We start from the raw sequence: 16,631 nt of genomic DNA, 5'->3' as shown, positions 1-16,631 counted from the left end.
TGCGTTTTAAAGATTTATTTATTTATTATTATGTATACAGTGCTCTCCCTGCATATACACTTTCAGGCTAGAAGAGGGCACCAGATCACATTATAGATGGTTGTGAGCCACCATGTGGTTGCTGGGAGTTGAACTTAGGATCTCTAGAAGAGCAGTCAGTGCCCTTAACCACTGAGCCATCTCTCCAGCCCCCAATAACACCACTTTCGTTCTCATGCTCCACAGTTTCGAAACATGAAAAGCTCAAGAAACATGGGGGTGGGGGAAGGAGGGGGGCTTGGGCTTGAACAAACCTCTTACATTTACATTCTTTCACTAGACTTATCTTTATTATTGTAAATGATATGTAAGGAGGAAAACGTATGTGCGCATACACGCAGTGCCCACAGAGGCTGGATTCCCAGGTGGCTGTGAGCTCAGCGTGGATGCTGGGAATTAACAGGTCCTCTGTAAGAGCGGTATACATTTTTAACTGCTGAGCCATCTCTCTAGGCCCTCAATCATTTTATTTTAAAACATCCTTATAAAAAATATTCTGAAGCCGGGCGTGGTGGCGCACGCCTTTAATCCCAGCACTCGGGAGGCAGAGGCAGGCGGATCGCTGTGAGTTCGAGGCCAGCCTGGTCTACAAAGCAAGTCCAGGACAGCCAAGGCTACACAGAGAGACCCTCCCCCCCCAAAAAATTCTGGTTTTTCTAAAAAAAAAGAAAAAAAGTCAAAGAGTAAAGACAGCTATAAAACAGACTTCATGTGAGGAGCACAACAAATAAGATTATTCTGTTACTGTGATTGCAGGGACCAAAAATACATGTGCTATTTGAACTAAGTCTTCAAGTTTTAAAAGGTCAAAAGCAGGGGCAATGATAATCTGTTCTTTGTACTGAATGAGGCAAAATAAAAAGACTAAAAGTGCGCCCTGTGCATGGCAGCACATGGTACACACAAACAGTTCAGTAACTACACTCTCTGGTCCACAGTCTTCCTTTCTAGAAGATCTCTAGTGAAGAGGTCAAGGGTACTTTAGCAACCGACAGCTGGACTATCTCACCCCGTGCTCACCAACTCTGAAAAGAATTTCTGACACTAAAAGTCTTCCAAGGGACAAGAAAGCTGGAGAGAGCAGGAGAAGAGTTCAAAAACAGAATGGAATGAGGAGAGGGAGATTTAGAACAGCTCCGTAAATTACAGCATCACAGGAGCCCCAAGGGGCGTTCGTGACTCTCCCTGCACACAGGGCCTTTAAACAGACTCTCCAGCTGACACCCCAGGCAGATGATCCCCTCACAGCCTCTCACTCACCTACACCTCAAACCCCGACTCTTCCTCCGCACCCTCTCCTAAGGCGAGCTCCACTCTAAATGTCTAGTAAAGTCAGGCAGAAAAAAAAAACTAAGACTTTTGAGATTTTGCTTACTGAATCCTGATTTTTGTATCTGAGACCTTTTCGTGTCACTGCTGCAGACTCTCCATAGCCAGCAGCTGGAGACCTGGTTTTAAAACGGTAAGAAGTAAGGTTAGATGAGATAGCATCAATAGAGAACACCAACCCACCTACAAAAACTTCCATCCAAAACGTACGCTGCCTACAAGATGTGCAGGGATAAAGATAGAACAGAGAGCAGAGATTGAGCCTTGGAAGGTCCATCCAATGCCCGGCCCAACCCAAGACCTACACCAAGGGAGAGAGCCAACCTCTGACACCATTAACCATACTCTGTTATGCCTGCAGACAGGAGCCTAGCAGAGTTGTCCTCTGAGAGGATCCACCCAGCAGCAGTTTAAAACAGATGCTGAGACTCACAGCCAAATATTGGGCAAAGCATAGGGAGTCTAGTGGAAAAGTGTGGGGGGGGGCGGGGGGGAGGATAAAAGGACCTAGAGGTGGCAAAAAGCTCCACAAGAAGACCAACAGAGCCAACTAACAGGACCCAGAGGGGCCTGTGGAGTCTGAAGCACCCACCAAGGACCATGCATGGACTGGACCTAAGCCCCCTACACAGATCTAGCCAATGGGCAGAGCAGGTTTCACGTGGGTCCACTGGTAAGGGGGAGTGGAGGCTGTCTCTGACATGAACTCTGTTACCTGCTTTTCAACCACTTCCCCCTGGTGGGACTGCCTTGCTGTGCCACGGGGGAAGAGGGTATATTCAGTCCTGATGTGACAATGAACTGGAGTGGGTGGGTAGGAGGGCTCCCCTTTTTTGAGGAAGAGGGGAGGGGGATGGTGGAGGGAGGGTGGGACTGGAAGGAGAGAACAGAGGAGGCTATGGCTGGGATGTAAAATGAATAAATAATTTTTTTTAAAGAATTCTCCTGCACCCAGGACATGCCAGGTAGGAAATCAGCACTTCCTCACCTCCTGCTTATACACCTGCTGGACCCCTTCAAGGTCTGACTTAAACATGGCTTCTCTAAAACCACTCCTAATGCTGCATTCTTTTTAATTTTCTTTTTTCTAAGTTGTGTATGGATGTGCCTTACGGGGCTATGTGCATTTGAGTGCAGTTGTGGCAACCCCAAGGATTCCTTGAAGCCGGAGTGATAGGTGCTTGTGATCTGCAGGACAAGGATGCCGGGAACTGAACACCAGCCTCTGCGAGAGCAGCATCCGCTCTTAAACACTGAGTCACATCTCCAGCTCCTCCAGGATCTTGCAGCATCCGCTCTTAAACACTGAGCCACATCTCCAGCTCCTCCTGGGTCTTTCCTATGCACACAACCAAACAACTCAATGGCCTTCTCTCCCCATGTCTCTGGCATTTTAGAGAACCTTCTATTGCTCTGTCATTGGCTAACACATGTCTTTCTGCTTAGCTGGAGAATAAACACCTCGAGGATGGGGTTTATATGTAGCCAATTTCTCCCTACCCCAAATCTGACAGAACTTATAACAAAGCTTAATCATTTACTGACAAGATGGATGAATGATGTCATTAAAGTGCAGCACTGACACCTTTTCGAAAATGCACTCATCAGCCGGGCGTGGTGGCGCACGCCTTTAATCCCAGCACTCGGGAGGCAGGGGCAGGCGGATCGCTGTGAGTTCGAGGCCAGCCTGGTCTACAAAGTAAGTCCAGGACAGCCAAGGCTACACAGAGAGACCCTGTCTCGAAAAACCAAAAAAAAAAAAAAAAAAAAAAAAAAAAAAAAGAAAAGAAAATGCACTCATCTTATTTTTAAAGGGCAATTTTAAACTAAATTGATACTGCATGCACCAGCAATGAAAGTTGCAGTTTGTTTGTTTGTTTGTAACATTTCTGCTTGTCACTCATTCAAGTATTCAACATGTTTCTTCTCTGCTTCAGGAATACAAATTTGCAAATTTGAACAAAATTAACAAAATCCCGGTTCCTGAGGGCCTTATATTTCCCATGGGTAATACTGTGGAGCAAAGTTATCATGAAGAACGTGCCTAGAAATGGCAAAAGGCATATTTTGCTATTCAACATTTACTAAATGATCACGGGGGGGGGGGGAGGTAAAACCTTCTGGCCACATATAAACAACATGGGAGGGGGGAAGCCCAGATTTAGTGTACTAAGCAGACAAAACTGATTTATTTTCTCCCTGTCTCCCAAAACAAACAACAAAATCAACAAAATAATCACATCAGGCACCTATTTCCTTGCAACTCAAAGTTTTCTTGGAAGTATGCTGATCTGCAAGTCGAGGACTTTGAACTTGAGGTGGATTCCCTGACTTTTATAGATCCTGTGTGAAACACTGTGCATGACTTCACACCTGCAAAGCTACCACTGTGCATGACTTCACACCTGCAAAGCCACCACTGTGCATGACTTCACACCTGCAATGCCACCACAATTCGGGCTTAGCTCTTCCCACAGTGTCATCTCTACTTCCTTGAGCACATCATTTGCTTTGCTTCTGTACTCACTGTCTGGCTTAGACGGCGCTTTCCTCATCTCCAGCATTGAAATCCTCCCTCAGTGAGGCCTGGCTTCTCTCCACTGAGAACACTGAATTTCCTGAGTCTATCCACCCATCACCCCCCCCCCCCAGCCTCTCCAGTGGTTCTCAACCTGTGGGTCAAGACCCCTTTGGAGTTACTTTATCAGATAGCCTGCATATCAGATGTTTATATTACGGTTCATACAAAATAGCAAAATTACAGTTATGAAGTAGCAACAAAATATTTTTATGGCGGTGGGGTCATCACAACATGAGGACTGTATTAAAAGGTCATAGCATTTGGAAGGTTCAGAACCGCTGTCCTAAGGGAGGAGAGCCGCTTCTGCTGGGCAGTGGGCAGTAGTTCCATTTGCTAAGCTTTCTATAGAGGATGCTCTCTTTACAATCCAGTCTCCCAGATCCGAAAGGAATCTGACAAGGCCTCAAGATTGCCAGGCAAGAATCAACACCAAATGCTTCAATTTTCATCTGATACTCACACATCTCTTTGAGACACAGCTGCAAAACATCAGTCTCGAAAAACTTAAGCCTGGGAGTTAATATCGAGACCTTGATAACTCCATGCCGGGGGAGGGGGAGGAGGTTGGGGGCCATAAGGGAGCCTCTGTATCCCTGCAAGGTGATGCTGAGGATGTGGAGACGCAGCTAAGGCAAGTTATTTGTTGTAGGGTCCTACAGCCACAGGCCATTTCTACAGAAACTGGATTTCCACTGTTTTGTCTGTTTGATGGTCTTGTGAACCTTCATTTGCCAAATCCACATTTTACAGAGAGCCTTGCCCGTGCTTCGGTCATCAGTCGGTAAAAGGAAAGTCAATGATTTGAAGTACAGTGAGCTGCTGCTGCGGTTAGGCTCCTGGCTCCTCCAGGTGGAGTGAATGAATGCGTTTGCATTCCCCATTACTACCTAATCGCTAAGGGGGGAAAAACCCCCGAAGAAACCAAAAACCGAACAACAAAACCGAACCAGCAACATCAAATAGCAGCGAGCGGTCAGCTCTGGAAAGCTCCAGGCACGCACCTAGCCTACCCACGGGGAAGCAGTACTTCAGTAGCACCCTAAGGGGAACTGAATTATAAAAAGAAACATTTTAAAAAGCATCATCAGTGGTGCGTCTCGGAAAATTACCAGTGAGGTTTAAGTCACACAACTCCCCAGTTTTCCCTTAAAAGTGCTTTCTAATAACAGCGAGCACATCCCAGGCTGCTTACTCTGCCAAGAGCTCCCCAATAGTACCCCCACCTCCACCCCAAGCAAATAGAGGGAAAAAACCAATCAATGCCCAAAGAATCTAAATCTCTTCATTTCTAAAGTAAATTGCAAGTATCTATCCTGCTGGGCATTTATCCACAGGAGTAGCTCCTAAATGAATTTAGGAAATGAATATGACCTTTTAATAGATAATTTGGTTCCCGTATGGAAAAAGAAGAGAAGGCAAAAACAAGAATGGTGAACATTGGCCCAAAGTAAAAGTTCTAAAGGGGGTGAGGGGGTGGGCGGTGGGGGGTGGGGGTTAGGGGCTTCATCTAGAAAAGGGGGAAAGGTTGAAAGTCAACCACAGAGCACAAAGAGAGAGAAAACAAGTGTTCCATCTAAAGATGATCCACCACAGAGGCTATGGAACTGGAAGGGAGCGGGGATTTCGGAGTTCAAAACTCCTCGACTCTACAAATGATCGCTGCCCAAAGCTGCCTGGGCAGTGGGGGTAAAAACTCTGGGGCATGGTAGGGAGTGTGGAGACCTCCCTAAACTCAACCAGCTGCCTTGGGTTAGGCCAGATCAGGGGAAAGCTGGGGTTCCTGGAATTGATCTAGACTGTCCGGCGCTGTGCTGGCTGACCCGCGGGCGACCCGCAGATTCCACGTGGGAATCCGGGAGGAGGGAGCGCATCCTCCACAGCCACTCCGGCGCTCGCGACACCGAGCCCCCCAGAGGAGGGCCTCGAAGCAGAGGAGTGCAGGGGGTCAGCGGGGCTCGCGGCCACTCACCGATGCCGAGCCCCACGACCAGGCGGCCGGCAAGCAGCGTCTCCTTGTTGGCGGCGGCGGCCAGCACGGCGGAGCCCACGGTGCACAGGGCGCTGGCTAGCAGGATGGCGCTGCGCCGACCCAGGGCGCCGTTCAGGGCCCCTCCGGCCAGCGCCGCGACGGCGGCCGCGCCCACCGCGCCCGACACCAGCAGCTCCTGCCACATCGCGCCCAAGTGCATCTGGCGCCGCAGCAGCAGCATGGCCCCGGACACCACGCCGGTGTCGTAGCCGAACAGGAAGCCTCCGAGCGCCGAGAAGGCGGCGGCCGCGTACACGAAGGCGGGGGTCTCGTCGCGCTGGAACTGCCTGCGCGCCGCGCGCTCCAGCTCGGCGCCCTGCAGGCTGGTGGCCGACTCGGCGGCCAGCAGGCTGCGCTCCCCGCCCGGCGCCCCCGGCTCCGGCTGCCGGCGGCGCCTCTCGCCCATCAGGCTGCTCAGGCTGCGCAGCGTGTACTCCACGTCCTCGCTCGCCTTGCGGGACATGGGACAGGCGGACACCGCCGGGGCGGCTGCGGGCAAGTTCCGTGGGGCAGGGCGCACTCGGCGGCCAGCTGCTCTGCCGCTGCTCCTCGGCCACCTCAGCAGCCCGCTTCGCAGCCTAGGCTAGGCTGGCTCTGCGGAGTGGCCGGGGGCGGGGTCGTGCGTCACTTGTCCGCTTGGAGGGGGCGGAGCCAAGGGAGGCCCGCCTCCTTTCGTGGGCGGGGCGAGAGAGGAGCGTCTCCCTGTGGGCACGGCCCACACCCCTCTGTGGGCGGGGTCAGGTTGGCCACCTCCCTGTGGGCGGGGTCAAGCGGCGCACCCCACCCCCACCCCCCGCCCTTGGGGGGATCTTGCTCCAGCTGGGAGCGGTGGTACCCTAGCGTAATAAAGGATGCTTTGGGGCTGCAGCTCAACTGCAGGCTAAGGCTCAGGTGAAAGTCTCTAGGCCGGCCTGCCTTCCTTGCAATCTGAGGTAGCCAACGCTGGAACTACCTGGCACCCACCGATCTCTGTCCGTAGGCAGTGTACTGCTCTGCAATTGTTTTACAGCAGTTCAGGACCAAGATCTTTAGTTTTTTTTCCCTCCCTGCTAGTCCTTCCTCGGATTCTTCCGTTCTAAAACGCATGTCACATCTTGACTCTCTGAGGACAGAGGTAACTTATCTACCAAGGGAGTACCCGAATGCTTCCTGTGGATCCCCAAAGGGAAAAGCAACTTTAGGTGTGTGCATCATCTTATGTAACCCGATTCCAAGTGGAACAAGGAAATCTAAGAATCTGATTTGCGCTGAGATAGGCAGGTGCCCAGCGTGGGAGCCCAAAAGGATACCTTCTTCCGGACAAATCCCTCTGCTGCCCCTTGATTTGGAGAAGCTATTCTAAATGTCTCATTTGCTCGAAACAAAGTCATTTTAAATCGTTTGAGGATGATTATTTTAATTGTTATTTTCCATTTGTTGATTGGTTTGGAAACCCCGCCTCCCGTTGATTTAAGTATTCTGTATACTGTTTCACGTTGTTCCACTTCAGGAGATAAAGACTAATCGACCATCTTTCTGATGAGGTCAGAACAACGACACCAGATTTAGATGAAAAATAAATTTAAACTCCATTCCTGCTTTCATTTAGTTCCCTTACTTGAACAACAACAACAACAACAAAAAAAAGTTCTTAGCATCTTAGCATGAGGCCTGTTCATGCAGTCCAAGCCTGTTTCCTTTAGAGAAAATGTTTACACTATGAAGTTATTAGAATTTCCCCAGTCCCTTTCACGTTATCATTCACCATAGCTCCATAGTATCAAACTCCCCAGAAACGAGGGAAGAAAAAAAAAAGTAGAGGAAAACATGCTCTCAGAGGAATAACTTTAAATGCACTGTGTAATTTTAAAGCAAGACTCTACCATCTTCCCAGGGAGAGATTGAACAGACTTAGACTCTGAAACAATGAACTCTAGCACTCAGACTTTGGAAGTCTCAGGTGAGAGCGTGCCTTTCCCGAGCTCACTGCAGCAAAACTGCGCCCCCTGGTAGTCAGTGGAGTAATTAGCCTTTTGAAGGGAACAGCTCCCTACATTAACAGTTTCTTCGTGTTGAGATGAAACAAGCTGAACTTCAAATCCAGCTGGCATGGTGAACACCGTGACTACTACTCACTCGCAGATCCAAATTCAGCTTTGGGGTTCCAGAAAACTGAACTAACTACTCCTTAAAACGATCTAAACTTAGTAACATATATTCCTGATGTTAAGACAACGAGGCACGTGGGCGCAACTGCTGCTGCGTACAGCGCAGCCATCCTGAATTACCTCACCGCAGTGGTACTTGAATTGGCAGGAAATACATCAAAAGACTAAAAAGGTAAAGCATATCCCCCTCCTCCACCTTGCAACTTGCTATTGTGGAGATGAAGGATTGGAGTCTCTGATCAAGCCTGCAATTGCTGGTGGTGTCATCACAAATCTCTGACAGGACAACGGAAGACTGTCTAAGGATGCTTGGATTCCTCATTATATCAGGACTCTAAATAGTCTTAACAGCCGCCCGGCGTTGGTGATTCCAGTGGACTGTATCTCTGTGAAAAACACGATCTTGCCTTCTTGTAATCCTATTTGAACAAGTTGGAGGCATGGTTAGCCTTCCAACCAACTACATTTCTGCATCCAAAGTCTTTACCATGTGTAAGTGTTACTGTGGCTTCAAAGAAGCTATTGATTCTGGAGTAGTGGGTTTGATTGAGTTGACTTTTTTTTTTAATTGTTTGGATTTTAATTGTGATGCAGAAGTTATAGTAACAAACATTTGGTTTTGTACAGACATTATTTCCACTCTGGTGGATAAGTTCAATAAAGGTCATATCCCTAACTAGTTTTGGAAGAAAATGTAGCTCCATGCATCCCTGCCTGCTCTCCTGCTTCTCACCATGATGGTCCTGGACTCTAACCTGAAACTATAATCCCAAAATAAACTCTTTTTTTTTTTTAATTGCTTTGGTCATAATGTTTAATCCCAGCCATAGAAGAGTAACTAAAACATTTCCCAGCATTCTCCTCTACTCTTTGTGGCTGCAGCTGTTTTTTTCTCAAAGTCAATGTGGTACACAAAAGAATATAAGAAGCTCCAAACCTGTTGTCTTTTCCATTCATGCCAGAGAGAATGGCAGAATGGTTACCTTCTCAGAAGCCCTGGCCAAATTCTTACTTTCTCTGACTGAACCTGGCAATTGCAGCTCAGTACTCTCTGAGGGGTTGCAGTTTGGTGATGACAGGGTTAAAACCAACTGGCACCTACCTCTTAAACCTGAGCAGAGATAGATAATCTGTTGGGGAAAGATTGTGAGAGGTTTTCCATAAGGAATGCAGGTGCACTATTTGTCAACAAGTGTGACAGACTTGACTTACTATAAGTACCTAGCAAAGCAAGAGGACAGAAATTGGAGTAAAGCATGCCAAACAGGACTGCCTAAGAGAACCAAATACATGCTCAAATATCAGAGAAGGAAAACTCATAGGAAAAGATTTATTCACCCTGTCCCAATTACAGGTTCCAGTATAAATAAATATACTATTTACTAACATTTTCTTTAGGAAAAGCAGTTCATTTGCACTGTTCTTATTCTTAATATCTAAGGAAATATCTGCTAATCTATAAAAAGAAATCACAAGTTATACACCAAAAGAAATGGTCGACATAAAATTCTGATTGAATTCTCCGGAGAAGACAGAGTAATGGTCTGAATTTGCATTCTGGTGCTGAAAAAATTTCAGAGCTTTAATCTTCTAGGCAAGTGTTATATTACTAAACCCAGCTTCTGATTGGTGGAACTTAGATATTAAAAACTCATTTTTTTCTCTCTTGTTAAGACTACATATAAAAATTTAAAAATTTTTCTCATTTCTAGTTTCTGGCTAATACTAATCTTTTTTTAAATGAACTATCACCTAGTCAAATCAAAGTATGAATAATTTACCTTGCTTGAATTTCAACGACTTAATTTCTACCTTTATCCATTCCCTGTCTGGTGATCACCTTGTGGATCCTTAGTTACAAGATACCGATCATAATTTGTGTGCGTTTAACTCCAAATTGATGCTATATTAACCAGCTGCTAACCACGCATGTGATAGCTATTCTAGAAAAAGATATCACGAACTAAAAAAAAGAAAAAATCCATAAAATCCAATAAGCGCCAAGTAGGAATAAACACTTTAAAAGTCTTTGAAAAGTAAATCTTTACAAATTGTCAGACTCTGTATTAATCAGCATCTATTGCAAAAAGGCTCTCCTCTGATGAGAGTCCACAGACACACTGATGTCTGGGTATAAAGATAACAGCTTAAGGGCAGGTGGGAAACAGGTCCTCAAGGCTGCAGGATTGTCATGGAAGAACTGGAGGGAAGACTTCAAGAGGCAGAAGTAGTGTACATCCTCAGCAAACCATTATTTCCTGGACAGGACAAGGCCATTGTGCAAATGAGCTCACAGTAGCTGCGACTGCATAAGACCTGTGTAAGATCGGGACAGACAAAATCCCAGCAGAGATAGTCTGGTGGTTTGAATGAAAATGCCCCCTCTTCGGCTCATATATTTGAATATTCATTCCCAACTGTTGGAACTGTCTTTGGAAGGATTGAGAGGTGTGGCCTTGTTGAAGGAAGTATATCACTAGTGGTGGGCTTTCAAAAGCCCGTGTTAGGCCTAGTGTCTCTCTGTCTCTGTCTGTCTGTCTGTCTGTCTGTCTGTGTCTCTCTTTCTCTCTCTCTTTCTCCCCAGCTGTCTGTGAATCATGATGCAAGCTCTTAGCTACTGCTTCAGTACCATGCCTGGCTGCCTGTCATCATTTTCTCTGCCATGACAATGCCCATGGATTCCCCCTCTGAAACTATAAGCAAGCCCCCAAACCCCAGCGAAGCTGCCTTGATCATGGTGTCTCTTCACAGCAACAGAATAGTAACTAAGACAGAAGCAGAGGGAGGAGCTCATGAAGTTGCATCCCTAGCTGAGAAGATATTAGCAACTGATGACTGGAGGGGGGAAATGAATAAGCTTTCTATATAGATGGAGAACCCCCCCCCCCAAGGCTACCCATGATCCGGTAGAGAGGTGGGCCCACATCCGCTCACATACAGGCAGCACTAAGTGGATTCAGTGAGTTTCAATAAGGAGAGAGAATGTGAAATTGCGAGGGGAAAGTGGTGGGGGCAGGGAGACACATTTTACTAGACTATACTACATACCTATATAAAATTCTTGATAAAAAAAAGAAAACCTCGACAATTGTGAAGCTAAAAATTAAGTCAGTATACTAATCAATTAGCAGTTCGAGCTCTTCAAAAACCGCTTTCAACTGTACAGAGAACAAGAAATGTTATTTTCGTAACTTTTGCAAAATAAGTCTATAAGTTACTGAAGAGAAAGCTTCCTATTGTGAAAAATTAGCCCTCAAAACGCAATGCAAAAAAAAAAAAGTGTTTCTGAGCTAAAGAAGTAAGATAATTTCCTTATCTTATCTAAATTGTTGATTTATTGCAAGATGTTTGGATAAGTAGAGAAAGACTCCATAAATAAGATACTGTCACTACCTAATCCTGGCAGATTGCCCTTGGGGATGATTGGGGAAAGAAATGAAAATGTAATCATGTGCAGACAAGAATAGCAAAGTGAGTTCTTCTGTGTGACCTTTGTTTTTCCAGAATGATGGTGAAATTTCCATGCAGGAGCCCAAGGGTAATCTCAGTTATTTCTTACAGACATGCCAGCTAAGTGTACCCTCAGCCTTCAATTACTACAGTGATGGATGAGAAACTCGGTGTGCAGAACGGAGAGAATACAGCCAGTTAGTTTTTACTGCATTCACAAAATTACTAGTGTCTTCTTTGCCTAGTAATTTCAAGACAGGGTCCAGTATGTATTCCAGACTATACTTTATTCTCTGGCCTCAGCATCCTGAGTTCTGGGGCTACAGGCATGTATCACAACATTTACAGATTTAAAATCCCCATTTATATTAATCCTAAATTCAGGAATACAGCAGAAATGCTTGGGGTACCCCTCTGTGTGTGTAATGTATTTGTTTGCTTGTGTTACATGATATTCTAATTTAGGTTTCTATTGCTGCCATGAAATACCATGACCAAAACAGCCTGGGTAAAAAGGTTTATTTCAGCTTCTACTTCTAGGTAAGAGTTCATCAGTGAAGGAGGTCAGGGCAGGAACTCAAACTAGGAAAGATCCTGTAAGCAGAAACTGATGCAGAGGCCACAGAGGCATGCTGCTTACTGGCTTGCTCCTCATATATTGTTCAGTCTGCTTTCTAGAACCTAGGACCACCAGCCCAGGGATAGCACCACCCACAATTGTCTGGGCCCTCCCCCATCGATCACAAACCAAGAAAATGCCCTATAGCTGGATCTTAGGTAGGCATTTTCGAGGTGGAGGTTGCCTCCTTTCAGATGACTGTAGCTTGTATCAAGGTGACTTACACACAAGTCAGAACATATGGCCTCTTGCTGTAATGCCTTAGCTGGCCTACAACTTGCTATGTAGATAAGGTTGGCTTTGTACTTTTTCAAATAGCCTATGCCTTCCTCCCAAATACTATGGGGTGGGGGAGGTTATATGAATCATCTGACCTCTACCTCTAGGGTTGCCTCTACCTCTCAGGATCAGGTCATCTTTTGATCCTTTCACATATGGTGTGGTGAAGGAGGCGGCAGAACCTGCCTACTTAGCCAGATCAGACCAACCAAACCTGGTGATCAGTGAGAGGACAGATGCCATGAAAGCTTGCTACCACATCCCATTGTTTGTTTTTTAGGCAGTCTCTCACAATATAACCCAAGCTGGCCTTGAACCTGCTGTCCTCTGATATTGCCTCACAAAGGCTGGAATTCTGGCACTGAACTCCAAGTTTAATTTATAATCATCTGATACAATAAACGTGTACTTTCTATTATGGAATTAATTTAAAAGCAAGACTGGAAAGTTTCAAGCATTCAGAAGTTAAGTAACACACTTCTGAATTAAGCATGGGTCAAAGATAGAAGGAGATTAGAATGTATTTTTAACTGAATAAAAATAGTCCCATATGATTGTGCTGGAGTCTGTCTCTTCCCATTCGGCCTGTTTTAAAATGGAACTATCTTAGGAGATATTGTTGGTTACCTCCCTTACGATAAGCACACATTTGTCATGTTTTCTGTCGTTGGAGGCATAGCCCTCAGTTTCAGGTCACGGGGAAAGTGATGAAAGGGAATGGCTGCTGGTAGGGGAATGACTTCCGGACTTTCTCATTTTATTTGAGACATCATCAAATAACAGGTTCTGGGAAAAAAATAAAATAAAAGTGTAACAAATGAAAAATTGTGAGGGGCTTCCATTCTAGAGCTCCTGGGCACTTGGTGGCACAAGCACTAAACGCCTACAACAGCAACAAGGTAACTAGACAATAGTCTCCTTTTCAATCTTGAAAAGAGGAAAATCAGGGGCAAGCTAAACCTATAAGGAGAAGACAGAAAGGGAAGCAATAAACTAGAAGACAGAAATGATCAATGAAATAAATCCCCTTAAAAGATTAATGGTGTTCATAGCCCTCTCAGAAAGACCAAGGAAAAAGAAAGCAGAAAGTTTCACGAGCAAAGGGGTTAGCATCACTACAGACTACAGATACTGTATAAATTTGTTGTCCAGAGTTGGATGCAATGTACTCACTCCCTAAAACAAAGTGCCCAAGGTCAGTCACTTTCCATACTAACTGTCATGGTTAAGGTTTCTATTGCTGTGATAAAGCATCCCGACCAAAAGCAACTTTCAGAGGAAAGAGTTAATTTCATCTTACAGTTCATAATTTGCCAGCTACAGAAGTCAGGGCAGGAGCTCAAGGCGGGAACCTGGAGGCAAGGGTGAGGCAGAGACCTTGTAGGATGACGCTTACAGGCTTGTTCCTCCCCCTTTTTTATACAATGCAGGACCGCCTGCCCAGAGTTAGTACCGCCCACAAAGGGCTGGGCCTTCCCACATCAATCAAGAAACTGCCCTAGAACCTTGCCTACAGGTTGATCCAATGAAGGCAGTTTTCAAAATTAAGACTATGTCTTCGGATAACTCTAGCTTGTATCAAGTTGACAAGCACCTCAAATGAACCAACAAATAAATGAATGGATAGTAAACATAAATAAGAAATAAATTCTGGGGCTGGAGAGATGGCTGAGAGGTTAAGAGTAGCCATGGCCTTCTAAAGGACCTGAGTTTGAGTCCACGCATCCACAAGACTCACGGATAACTGTTTCTCCAACTCCCTGCTCCATGGGAAAACAACTCCTCTATGGCACCTGCTCTCACTTGCACATACCTGTAAACACACAGAAGAGACATTTGAAAACAATAAAAAATAAATCTAATATAATTTTTTAAAATACTTTTTTTTTGCCTAACTGGCAAAGATTTCCTGCTAGACTTTCTCCTAGAAAGTTTTTAGTTTTCAGGCTGGTTGTTGTTATTGTTGTTGTTGTTGGTGTTATTGTTGTTGGTGTTATTGTTGTTATTTTCTTGAGTCAGGTTCTCACTAGGTAGCACAGACTACCAACAATGCTCCTGTCTTAGAGCCTATTCAGTTCTGGGATCATAGGCACATGCTGCTACATTAGGCTGTGTTTCTTATTGACAGCACGAAAACCAAAACCATTTTTAAAAATGGATTTATAAACTGACATTTTATTAAAATTAGAAAAATACATTTCAAGAGGTACTTTTTTTTGTCTTAATCAATTTATTTTTAGATAAAGATAGCTTCACATACATAGTGTCTTGGTTAGGGTTTCTGTTGCCCTGATGAAATGCCGTGACCAAAGCAACGTGGGGAAAAGAGGGTTTATTTGGCTTACATATCTTGTATCATAGTTCATTGGAGGAAGCCAAGGCAGCAACTCAGACAGGACAGGAACCTGGAGGCAGGCGCTGATGCAGAGGCCTTGGAGGAGTGCTGCCTACTGCCTTGCTCCTCATGAATTGCTCAACCTGCTTTCTTACAGAATCCAAGACAACCAATGCAGGGGTAGATAGAGTAGCATTGAGAATCTGAAATCACAATCTGGGGACGGAGGGCTGGTAAGTGAAAACACATGGGACGTGTGGCTTTCAGGTAGGCTATGGAGATGTGTGGCAGGATTCTTCACTGTGTTTATTTTAAGCTACAGTTATGAAGTTCTTATGATAACTCAGTGTGTGTGTGTGTGTGTCTGTGTGTGTGTGTGTGTGTGTGTCTGTGTGTGTGTGTGTCTGTGTGTGTGTGTCTGTGTGCGTCTTTGTGTCTATGTGGTGTCTATATGTATGCATTACTGGGGATTGAACGTAGGATCTATGAGATTCCGGTCAACTATTTTACCACAAAGTCATGTCTTTTCCAGAACCAATTTTTACTGTAATAAATAATTCATCATTTTGAGTGTCTTCAAACACATAGCTTGGATTATGAGTATTCTCATCCACACTTTCATTGTTAGTTCATAGAAGTGAAATCAATTTTACGTGCTTATTTTATATAGATACCTTAGTAGTTTTAAATGTTTTTTTTTTTTCTTCAGAAAATAAAATGTGAGCCTGGAGAAATAGCTCAGCAGTTAAGGGCACTGACTGCTTTTCCAGAGGACCTGGTTCAATTCCAAGCACTGAGATGGCACTTCACAAATGTCTGCAACTCCAGGTCACAGACTCTGACAGCCTCACCCAGACATACAGACAAAAATAAAAACCAATTCACATAAGATAAAAATAAATAAATCAATTTTTAAAAGAAAAGAAAGTAACAAGCTAGAAACTGCAGGGGGCCAATTACAAATGTCACACATGAGAGAGGACTGATGTCTAGGACTATTGCTATTCAATAATGAAAATGAAAACAAGTCAATTAAAAGATGGGCAGTGAGTTGTGAAAACGGTGTTTATGATTGGCTCATACTCAGGAGATCCTGTCTGATATCTGCTAGTCATTAGAGGCATATGTAAATGAACATCCCAACGCGGTAGGACTGCATACCTAATCAAATGGCTCAAGTGAACCACTGCACCATATTTTTGAGGATGTGGTAGGTCTGGGGCACTTGTCTCCAGATGTGACTATAGAATGATGTGATTAATCTTTAAGTAACTTTTTTAAAAATTTAAATATTTTATGACCAACCATTTAGCTTTTAATATTTTGCAGAAAGACAAAAACATATATAAATACAAAATCAGTATTTTTTTTACTTATGGTAGACAAAAATCCACATATCTATATATGTATACAATAGTCATTAATGAAAAAAAGAGGTCATGAATTTGAAAGACAAGAAGAAAGGGTATGTGGGTGGTGGTGGATGGAAGAAATGTAATTAAATTGCAATCTCAAAAATGAACAAAAAAACTGAAAATAAAAGTATACCTCAAAATAAAAATATAGGAGATGGAGCGTTAATCATTTCAAACTCCTAGGTAATCATATTTGTGCACTGCATGTCCTAATCCACAAGGTAATAAAGATGCCAGGGAGATTAATCAGTCAGTTGGAAGTGTGCATTATGGCAAATAGATTAAGAGAGGTGACTATGTCACCTCATTAGATCAGACAGTATTCTCCTCTGACATCTTTTTTTGCATAACTGCTTCGGGGAATAAGATGCTCCCAGTCTGCAGCCGGAGCGTTCTGTTGCTCTATGT

General features: G+C 44.6%; 1 protein-coding gene across 1 annotated transcript in view; it reads right to left on the bottom strand.

Annotated features, from left to right (window-relative positions):
- The window catches only part of SLC2A13 (solute carrier family 2 member 13), a 289,570-nt gene extending 282,989 nt beyond the window's left edge, over positions 1-6,581 (bottom strand). Inside the window, exon 1 of the mRNA XM_084748255.1 lies at positions 5,919-6,581. Within this exon, the coding sequence (XP_084604381.1) occupies positions 5,919-6,441 (523 nt within the window). The 5' untranslated portion in view covers positions 6,442-6,581. The remainder of the gene's footprint in view (positions 1-5,918) is intronic.
- Positions 6,582-16,631: the final 10,050 nt, after the last annotated feature.

This window comes from Acomys minous (assembly GCF_964271855.1).
Source record: "Acomys minous genome assembly, chromosome: 12".
Classification (NCBI taxonomy): domain Eukaryota; kingdom Metazoa; phylum Chordata; class Mammalia; order Rodentia; family Muridae; genus Acomys; species Acomys minous.
The sequence above is the reverse complement of the archived record's forward strand: the minus strand, read 5'-3'. Positions and strand labels throughout refer to the sequence as shown.